This window comes from Diadema antillarum, unplaced genomic scaffold (assembly GCF_040938485.1).
Source record: "Diadema antillarum isolate AM-2024a unplaced genomic scaffold, OU_Dant_1.0 scf00000029, whole genome shotgun sequence".
In the NCBI taxonomy this organism is placed as follows: Eukaryota; Metazoa; Echinodermata; class Echinoidea; order Diadematoida; family Diadematidae; genus Diadema; species Diadema antillarum.
The window spans coordinates 3,234,068-3,245,160 of NW_027270918.1; the positions used below are offsets into that span (position 1 = coordinate 3,234,068).

Below are 11,093 nucleotides of genomic sequence, written 5' to 3' on the forward strand. Positions count from 1 at the left end.
ACAACAAAATAATACCAGTCTTGTCAACGGGACTATTTCATCGAAACTCCACGCCTTCATCAATTTAAGACATCCATTCAAAGAACAAGAACCCCAATCGGCAATGCCCGTGTTAAACCTGTGTACAACGAGCAAAGAAAATCCAGCTCAGCAGATGCCTTGTTCCTGAGATGCCCCACTCCAAGAGCCGCCCCATCCCTGAAGACGCCCCATCCCTGCGGTAGATACACCATCCCCGGAGTCGAGACGCCCCATCCCTGCTGTCACCCGCTTCGTCAAAGGAGGACCTTCGCGTTCATGTTTTGTGTGCACATTTCTTCGGACATTCGGACACTCGCGTCAAACAAAAATAATAAGTAAGTGGCCACACATATTAACTTCATTTCCCCACTAACTTTCCCTATCCCTTCCCTGAATAGAAACAACTAAAAGGTCAGTGTGTTTGAGAGTGTGATGTGTGTTAGAATTGATAAGCTGCTGTTTGGTTATTGTATTGAAATGATCACATTTTGTTAAATAATTTATACCAACCTGTCTGTCATTGATATTTCACGCCTGGGTGGCGGGTGAATAAAGTTGATTATTGTGATCCCAAATTAATTTCCTCAAACTGTTTTATTTGACTGTATTTAACTAATTCATTTTCTAAATTATTCTCTCTTTTTTTCGGTGGTTTATTTGTTAACTCGACCCTCACCTCGGTAGTGGCGAGCTAACAGACCTAAACTTAGCCACATACCGTGAGTCTGAACTCCCAATAATTCTTGGCGAGGTAAGGCGTGTGAGGGGGTGCGAGAACTGTATAAACATTTCGTTCTCTTAATGCGTCCCTACATACCACTACTTTATTACACAAATGTGATTTGAAAAACAAATAAACGAACCAAAATGCGTCAAAAGTTCTGGGGTATGATTGTAGAGAACATTAAAGTGGTTTGACTGGGTTTACCATATGTTACAGACACTGGGGGTATTCATCTCCAATCATTCACATCAAATCTTGAACAGAGAATACATGCAAACTACTCCAGACAAATCAATGTACATGAAAGTGGTGTGTTTTAATGTTTAAAACTGCACAATACGAACAGATAACAATTTGAAGGCTTTATATGTTGAAGCAATCCAAGCTGTTAGAATATAATCCAAAGGCCACGAGTCTCAAGGTATGTTTCTTTACCTTTTGAAAGCAATACCACACACGATAATGTTTGGATGTGCCCTGCATGGCATGTACGTAAGTTCATGTTTGTTACCAATGTTTTGGGCCTTCTTTTCTGCAACAAAATAAGTTACATATGTACAAGACTGAAGTAATTTTGATATATCAAGAGTCTTTTCATAGGAACTATTTACATGATGGAATACAAGAAAAGCTTGTGGTTTGCTAGGGACGGACATAATAACAAGATGATAACTTCTCCAGGTTTGTGAAAATGATGTAAAATGAGATATTGGGTTAGGTTCTACTGAAGGAGAGCAAGAGTCACTGAAACAATGCTAAGTATACATGTACATGTATACCAAAATGTCTTCACAAAAATTCTCTGCACTGCAGACGTACACATGGGTACATTTTATCACAAAAGGAAAACATTTTGGGTATTTTCATCTCCGCGGGAGGGGGGGGGGGTATATTCAACTCTTGGCAAGTCATGTTCATGCCTTGAATATAATAACTATGGTGCACATAACTAGTCTCTCACCTTGCAAAAAAAATATAGTCAAGGAAAAGGGCCAGTACAACTTTTTCTAAACACAGAATATGCATTCGCATCACTCCATACCTGGAAGATTTGTAGGTTCCTTTCTTTGTAGAAATCACTTATGGAAGGCATAATGAAATTTTTACCTGTAACACTTTAATGAACAAAAACAGATACTGACTAATTTTTTTTTTTGTAAATGTATTTAAAGCTGAGGCGATATTATCTGAGTGCTAGGACGTGTATTGACATCTCATACACTTTCACAGAGTTTCTGTCATCTCAGGCAGTGCGTGTAACAAAGTCAAATCAATTTCCTGCATGGAATGATAACATAGGAAGTCATTTCACCTTCTGTCAACATCTGGTTTCAATTGAAGGCCTTTGATTCAGCTTTAGAACATATTCACCGACAGTCAGGTTCTTCCAAGAGTGAGAAAAGAGGATCTTATTCAGAAGCCCCCCGTGGATTAACAACAGCGTTTCCATCCTCCTTCATCATCTAATCATCCTCCCCATCCTCCTCCTCCTCGTCCTCCATCTCCTCCGCTGCCTCCATGGCCTCCTGCTGGGCTGCCCTGAGTGCAGCTTCCTCCTCAGGGGTGGGATCCTCGGCCTCGGTGATCTCGGGACCGCTGGGGAACTCCTCCTGGACTGGGGGTGGGGGTGGGGGGCTGTAGTTGTCAGGCGAGTACTTGTGGCCCCAGCCGATGTAGACATTCTCAAATTTCCTGATGAAAAGTGACACACAAAATTGTTCAGAGATTAGATTATGCAATGTTAGAAAGCATTATTATGATGTTTGGAACTTTTCTTCCTTCAATAGTGCTGTGTATCAGAAGTTAGTGATAACCAAGTAATCATTTGCATATGTATAGCCTAATTCCTCAGGCAGAAAAATAGGTAAAAACATTTCACTATCATTAACTTATATTTCAGGATGGCCAATACAGTGGAACATCTTCATATCGAGGTCAAATATAGCAACAACAACAAAAAAATTGCAGGACTGATTCCTTTTTTTGACAGTCTTTCGTTTTCATCCCTGACATAATGAGATACCAAATGTAATAAGGACATTTCAGTGGTCCCATGCAGCTTATAATAACAAGGTAAACCTCTACAAAGTTTATCTATGGTGCAAGTCATGCACATCTTTGCAAAACAAGCCTCAGAGGGGAGAATGCACATTTTCACCAGAGACAGGCATTATCGAGCCAATAGCAAGAGAGAGGGTTCTGTTCAGTGTGTGGTCAGTTTGTGCTTTTGGCTGTGACTTTAAAAAGATTTATATTATGCAGTACAGCAGATTAGTATCAAACTGATGGCAAAGTTTCACACACCTATTAAGAGGAACCACTAAACACAATGCATAGGGGCACCCACCACTCTGAAACCATGATCATTACTCTACGGAGTTTGTTGGTGAGAGAGAATACTTACTTCTCTGTTCCAAAGGCAAAGGCACCAGGCCACAGGTTGGACTGGATGACAGCAATGGCATACTGAGGCACCAGGGTGGAAGAGAGACGGGCACTCCAGGGCGAGATGTTCTCAATCTCTGCAGACACACACAAAAGAAAAGTATACTTATCACATATATTCAGATACTATATCTGCAAAATTTGACATATAAGTTGTTTCTTTACAGGCAGTATCTATATTGCTTAATGATTGCAACAAGTGTAGAAAGAACTATAGCATGTGGTGCTTGGCTGCCACAGGTCTATCCCTGCCCCCCACATACACAGACACACATACAACCATTGCACTGGAGCTCTACAGAATGATCATCAACAAGGAAACTTTAAGGAAGCATAAATTCAAACATCATGTATAAGTCTACAGCATAAGAAGTTTACATATTTGCATCCTTTAATAAACCACCCGCAAAAATTAGAAACACACATTCAACACGTTTTACAGCAATATGAAAAGATTAACAGATCTTTGCACAGCAGATTCTATTAGTTCCAGTTTATTAAGTACTCACCAACATCCTCTGAGATGGGGGTGAGGAGAGGGGGTCCAACCTCTGGTTCTGGCTCATCGGGCTCCTCCCTCTCCTCTTCATCCTCTTCATCCTCAAAGTCGTCTTCCTGCTGCTGGACTGGGTTGAACCAGGAGCAGCGACCCTGGGTGTGAGATAAACAACTCATTGATGAACTCTTCGGCACTCTATGCACTTCTTACTATGTTACTACAGATCAATTTTGGATAATCAAGCATCTAAAACCAAAAGTGACAATGATTTGTTATTCCCTTAAACACCTATCTTTCAGACAATGTCAACATCAAAATGGCACTTGTTATGAGTAACACAGTGAAGAGCTTATTCTACGCAACATGACCTTAACACCAAATCACTTTCTCAGTTTTGCACTGAAAGTTGATGATTAAATGACAAGAAAAGGGGGCTGCTAACAGTCTTAACCTAACTTTCAAGGAGATGCAAATAGTGTGCACATTTGCGTATTTGTACATCACATGAGCGAAAATAATGAAATAAAGAGCGAGAAGGATGCTACTACACTGATATAGGGTACTCTTTAACAGTACAGGATATACAAGTGAAGAAGATGAAAGAACAAACAAACAAACAAACATACAAACAAAAAGAAGAAGAGTTGAGAGATGTGATACCTGTGGGAGTATGTGCTGCACATGGTGGACCCAGTTGGCCAGAGAGGGATCCACCAGATCCTTGACAGGGATGCCTTCAAAGTCTGGACTCTCGATGAAGCTATCACGGTCTGGAGACAATGGTATTCATGACAGTACGGTTAATGAATCATCCTTACGCTGCATACCTCTTAAACAAAATCCCTCATTCTCCCATATCTATTGCAGACTGATATTTAATTAAACTCATTGTTGGCTGAAAAGCCAAGTAAGAGAAACCTGAGTGAATCTTTTATTCCAAAGTGTCCCTTTTTTTCAAAGGAGATAAGCATTTAATTAATTTACAGTCAACACAAGAAAGGAATGCACATTATAAGCCTGAATGGATATAGAGGATGGTAATGTACATTGTTGACTGGACGCTTGGTGTCAAAACATCGCAGTACAGAAAACAAACAAACAAATGATAAGTATTACAGCACCAGGAGCACGAGGAATAGGCATTTTATTTACGATTCCTGAGTAAGATGTTTATTCTATTCAACTTTTATCTATTCCTAGAGTAAAAATTGAGAAATTTGTTTCAAATGCAGGACTTGGATTTAGAAATATCTGAGTTGTATGGATAAGAATTTCATGCTTACACACAATTTTACTTGTATTTTCATCATCAAATGAGCATGAAAAGATGAGATACTACGATAAATTACTCACTTCCATCCTCCTCCTCTTCTTCCTCCTCCTCATCAAACTGGTAGAATCCCAGTGGGCTGATCTGGGTTCCTGCAGAGATCCTGGAAATCTGTGCCCTGAGGTAGTTGGCCTCGGTTCCGTTGAAGGGTGGGTAGCTCACAATCTGCAGAGAAATTAATGAATTAAACTGGTTATCAACAGATTGCATGAGGGTAGGTGATGAAACATCAAAAGGTCCCATGGGGTTGAACTGTCAAATTTATGAATGTCATTTATGAGTTACATGACGATGATAAACCACGGATAATGATGATAAATCATAATACATCTACAACAGCATCACAGAAATGGAAACTATGACTGCAAACACACGATCAACATCACAGCCACTGACATGTGTCAGACAGTGTGTGCATGCACCTAGGTGTCAATAAAATGATGAGAGATTCCAACCAACAGTGCAATAGTTACTGGTAGTTTGCTTTGAATTAGACTTCAGTTGAGTTTGCTAATTGCACCTATGTGTATCTCATCATGATTAATCTACATGGCTTCCACAATCTTGATAGCTTTGTACAAAAAGTCATTTCTTACCGGTTGATCCAATCTCCCAGTGAAGAACTTCTTGATCTGTCGTGCTGTGACAACCTGTAGAGGTGTGATTGGGGGAAGCTTGACCCAGGGTTGGCCAGCTGTTAAGGACAGAGATAGAATACAGGAAAATGATAAACATTGGCAAAATTCCACTGCATATTAATGATGAGATATTTTGTTATTTGAGTCAAGAAAGGAATACTGGTAACATCTGGTTGGCAATGAATTAAGCATACATTTGTAACAACAGTAATTTGGGTAGATCTGACAATGAATTGCACTTCAAGAAAAAAATGTCTTCAAAATTGTTCAAGATGATTCATCAAGCAGTCAATACATGTGGCTTGAATTTATAACACCAAAGCAGTCTGCTGCTTTAGAGGGCAAGACTTAGCCTCATTTTTGATAGGTACAAGCAGTAACACAAATATTATTGTCATAGCACTGAAGTCAGCTACCACTGACTTTGCACATTATGAGTACACCAACCTCAGGAGTCTGAGACAGTGTCAAGAATACTCAAGAACATCACAGACCACTCACAACTACCTTCTACAAAAAGACACACAATCATGCTCTCTACTCAAAGACTCACGTTCATTGCAGACGAAGAATGTCTTCTTGTTGGTTCCGGTACGGTTCTCCTCCCTTGGGATGACAGGGGGAGGCTTGTAGTCTGGCTTGGGAAGAACATCCTCCTCTGCCTCCTCTGAAATTTCAATTAAACACGGCACATTATGATAATATGCTGTTGTCAATCACTAGGGTGGCATGAAATTCTCAAAACTAATGGAACTGTAATGCATTGTCTAAGTAGTGAGAAAGCAAAATGCAACTTTTATCAGCTGAGACCACCACGATTCAATACATAAAACATAAACTACTTCAAATACACTCTTTGATTCATCACATCAGAATGACGCTCACGAAATGAAATGGTAATGAAACAGTCTTTGAGGCAAGAATCTGCCCCTCAGATTGTCCAGTGCTTCACAGCTATCAATTATGGGGACCCCTTTGCACAGGGAAATTCACACCACTCACCAAGGCGTACATCAGCTCATTTATTATGTAAACTGGAATGTTGAAAATTTGGTGTGTTGATATAATTGCCAGTATACATGAAATGCTGTTGAAAACAATAGTGGCCACTGGCTAGTGTTTCTAACTATATTATAATGGCATTAAATCATAATTTCAGAAGAAAAGTATGTGCGATCTTACCGCCTTCTCCTTCTTCTTCATCTTTTTCTACCTCTGGCTCCTCTGCCTCATGCTCCTGTAAAGAAAAAAAAAAAGCATTATAAGAAGTGTGTTAACGGTGATAAGAAAATATGACTTCAAACTCAAACAAAAAGCAGTATTCTAAGATGCAAGAAGTACATGTAATGATGCTGCTTATTCCAATGACCATAACAAGGCTTGCCTACCTCTTCTTCTTCCTCCTCCTCTTCTTCTCCTTCCCTGTATTCCACCTCCGCCACGATGTAGTTCTTTTCTGTGCCAAAGATCTTTCCCCAGTACCGACACGACTGAAGAGGGTAGTTATCCACAAGTTGCTTGAGTGCCAGGTAGATTCTCATCATTTCTTCTCGGCTCACACCAACCTGCGATGCAAAGCGTAAGTAATGAATTTTGATAAAGAATGTCCGTATGACAAACAGGAACACTTATCCCATCAGTGTCTCCATGACCATCAGTGCTGCAATTGCTTTGTATTTGGTACATTAATAGCCACATCATATATGCCTGAGCTTTCACTTGTAGCTCAAAGCTTTAACCTCTAGAGGCTGAGCTGATTTTGCTACATCATGCATTTCCCATGGACACCTGCCTGAGTATACTCAGACTAGTCTTCAAGGGGTTAAGGAGTGTCATAATAGTTTTTGCTGAAATTAATATCAAAGACATTCTGTAGTTCAACACATATTTTTGAAGTACTATAACTTTCTGATACCATTGGATGGCGAGCAATTTGTAATGTCTGAGACTTATATTCATAATCTTCAAAAATACAATTTTTATGGTCCATTATCTAACGTTAAAATCACTTTGTTAAAAGTATTTATCTATATCTATACTGTAATGTTCCTCTGGCATACTATCTAAATGAATGTTAAATTTAAGTTATGTTGTTTAATAATTTCTCTACCATAATCACTATCTTCAAATTTTTGACACATTAATTGCTTCAAACATATTTTGAACAAAAGGACTACATACTCCTGCCTGGTCAAAGTAGTACATGAGTTCTGGAAGGTTTGGCAGGGGAGTCTCCACTTCCTCTTCACCGCCCTCATGTTCTGCCTCCTCCTGGTTCCTCTGCAAACAAAAAACAAATCATACAATAGCAAAACATTAGCCATCTACACATGGCAACTACAAACGGTGCTGTTTCACTGAAATCATGCACAGAAAGGAATCATTTCTCATCATTTGAAAACAAAAACAAAAACAGAAACATTCAGTGGTAAGTTATCATGATAGACAGGAAAATCTTGAAGGGAGTCTGTTTACCTCAAAAAGTGCCCTCTGTGTTTCTGCAAGCTGTACCTCAGTTGACCTGTCCACCTTGTCGAGGATTGTGTCTGTGCCTGAAGTAAACTTGGACTTCTTCACGTCCTTGCTAATGTCCTCAAAGATATCTGTACAGTGGAAAGATGTACACAATTACTCATACAAAGACATGGAAAAGGCACAAATGTAATCTCAATTTATGCAATAAGTGGCTTTTACATTTCAACTGAAAGGGTGGAACTTTGCAAAAACAGGGTTTGCCTTCTCAAAACCTTTATTCGGCTTTGCAATAAGGAACCATCATAACCTAACATCACAGTCCCATCGCCCCCCCCCCCCCTCCCCACTGTATGAAACCCACAACAGTTTATACTGTATCCAGAGTCTACGGAGTCATCACAAATGCACTAATGTTCCCTTATAATACACAATTTGAAAAAAAAAAACACAATAAAATGGATCAGATTGGAATGTGTGCATTGTACTCACCGACAACATTTTCTGGTCTCTCATCAAGAACTTTTGTGAGAATTCTGCTCAAATGGTCATATCTGTGGAAAGTGAAAATAGTGAAAAACATATTTCATGCAAAATAGCAAAGCCCAATTGATCTTCCTGCAGAACAGCCTAGTTCTCAAAAGTTTTAAATCATTTAAACAGTATTTTTTACAAGTTACCAAAGGTATGTCATGCAACTGTACATTAAAGCACAAATTGTACAAGAAATTAGACTATTTCATTTTCTATGTATTCTTTGTTGCAATTTGGCAGGATATTTTTGCAGTTTGAACAAAACTGAGGAACAATAAAACATATGACAGCTTCAGCATAACTATATTGCAATTCAAGTAGACTAGATGCATTCAAACTAAAGGGCAGCATATTACTCTATGCAGTCCTAACCAAGGTAACATCATGGAAGCATCGGGTCTAGTCTAAACACAAATAATTGTAATCCAATTTATGTATTTTACTATATGTAAAACAGTTCGGGAAACCCACTCACAAGGGGGGTCCCTCCTTATAAGTAACCCGTCCCCCTTATAAGTAACCCCGTCCCCCTTATAAGTAACCCCCGGGGCACCCCTTATAAGGAGTCTTCACGCTTTTTTGCAATGCAACGCGAAAATGAAAGGACTGCGGCAATTCGCTTGATTATGTCCATAAAGCTTCACAAGTTTCCTAGTTACTCACGAAATTTGAGCAAAATCGGTTTGAGGCATCATATCTAAAATCATGGATTTAAATGCGATGTCAAACGACCCATGCGAATGCTGAAATGCGAGCGATTACTGGCGACACTCACGCCAGTAATCGCTCGCATTTCAGCATTCGCATGGGTCGTTTGACATCGCATTTAAATCCATGATTTTAGATATGATGCGTCAAACCGATTTTGCTCAAATTTCGTGAGTAACTAGGAAACTTGTGAAGCTTTATGGACATAATCAAGCGAATTGCCGCAGTCCTTTCATTTTCGCGTTGCATTGCAAAAAAGCGTGGAGACTCCTTATAAGGGGTGCCCCGGGGGTTACTTATAAGGGGGACGGGGTTACTTATAAGGGGGACGGGTTACTTATAAGGAGGGGCCCCCCTTGTGAGTGGGTTTCCCGAACTGAAAAGGTGACAGAACCATTTTTAATGCGAGAATGTTTTTGATTTCAGATGGATTTCAGCTGGTGGCAGATTAACAAAGTTTTTCAAACGCGATGATGCACAATGCATCCTACATTGAAGTGTGTGTATAACGCATGCACTAATAATACATGGCGCGCTATGGGCGGCGAACTAATTCAGTGCCTATCGTTAGTTCGCCAACCCGGGAGTGCATAGGAAATACACACAAGTGGCGACTAGAAACCTAGTTGTCCTGGCTAAGTAGTAAGTCTATATAGACCGTCTATGCCCTATGGTAATTGACGTTAGATATCTAGACATCTTTATATACCGTCTAACGTTACCTTACTGTTCAGCGACAAGAAAATTTATATACAATGAACAAAAATCTGCTGGTCCCAATGACTTTTTGTTTTGTTATATGGGGAGATGCCTGAATTCAAATGGATTGTTTGTGTTTATTCACAGCATTTACTCACTGAGATATGCAAACACCGGCCATTCTAATTGTAACATTACCTATTTTCTACTGCCAAGTTTATACAAACTTACAAGTTCAGATTTGATTTGGAGCTAGACTTCAGCAGGTATGACTTTGCATTCACGAGTGCTTCTTCTTTGGGAGTCAGATTCATGGCCATATTTGGAGGAGTTGCAACTGCTGCTTGTGGGGTTCCTGTTGGAGTCTGTGGCTTTGGTGTGCCTTCCTTTGGAGTTGCCTCATTATTCTGGGGCTCATCCATGCTGAATTAAAAGACGAAGTGCTGACAAGTAGTTGAGTAAGTTTTGCTGATATTCTTACGAATGTTCTTTTGGGGAGTAGAGATAGTTCTTTTTGCACGTTGCTCCTGTTTTCAGTGAGACTTCATCGTCAGAGAAGAGTTCTTGGATGGAGCAGCAGAACTTTCTGGCTGTGCAGTCTCGATCTCTGCAGACGCTCTGCAACACTTGCTAATGAGGGTTTATGCTGCAAGGAAAAACAATCAAAGGCAGGGAAGTAAATATCACGATTATGCCGAAGTGAGTTATAAAGTGAACTGTTTACATGTCTACGTAGAAACTTACTTGCTGGAAAGTGACGACTAAAACATAATAAAAACATATTTTTGTACCTGTACTGTACCTGAGCTTGGGTAACTCCGTGCACGGTATGTCTTCTCTCGTCGGTGTCGTTGCTAAGGGATGCCCGTGGTAAATACCTCGTATCGACGTCACTTTGCTGTCGAGCGAACGGCACGATTTTAGGCTTTTAGTAATACTATCTAGAGGTAAAAAATAATCATCAATATTATGATTAAAAATACATTAAATTTCGGCAAATTAATAAAAATTGAACGAAAAGTT

At 39.7% G+C, this 11,093-nt stretch overlaps 1 protein-coding gene across 1 annotated transcript; it reads right to left on the reverse strand.

Annotated features, from left to right (window-relative positions):
• Positions 1-2,208: 2,208 nt before the first annotated feature.
• LOC139738162 (radial spoke head protein 4 homolog A-like) lies at positions 2,209-10,499 on the reverse strand. Its single transcript, XM_071648823.1, has 13 exons — positions 10,302-10,499; positions 8,622-8,683; positions 8,133-8,260; positions 7,839-7,937; positions 7,046-7,222; positions 6,840-6,894; positions 6,211-6,324; positions 5,616-5,713; positions 5,043-5,184; positions 4,350-4,459; positions 3,700-3,841; positions 3,150-3,267; positions 2,209-2,437 (listed from the first exon to the last, which is right to left on the reverse strand). The coding sequence occupies exons 1-13, from the start codon at positions 10,490-10,492 to the stop codon at positions 2,209-2,211; spliced, it is 1,665 nt and encodes a 554-aa protein (XP_071504924.1). The 5' UTR covers positions 10,493-10,499.
• Between the last annotated feature and the right edge of the window lie 594 nt (positions 10,500-11,093).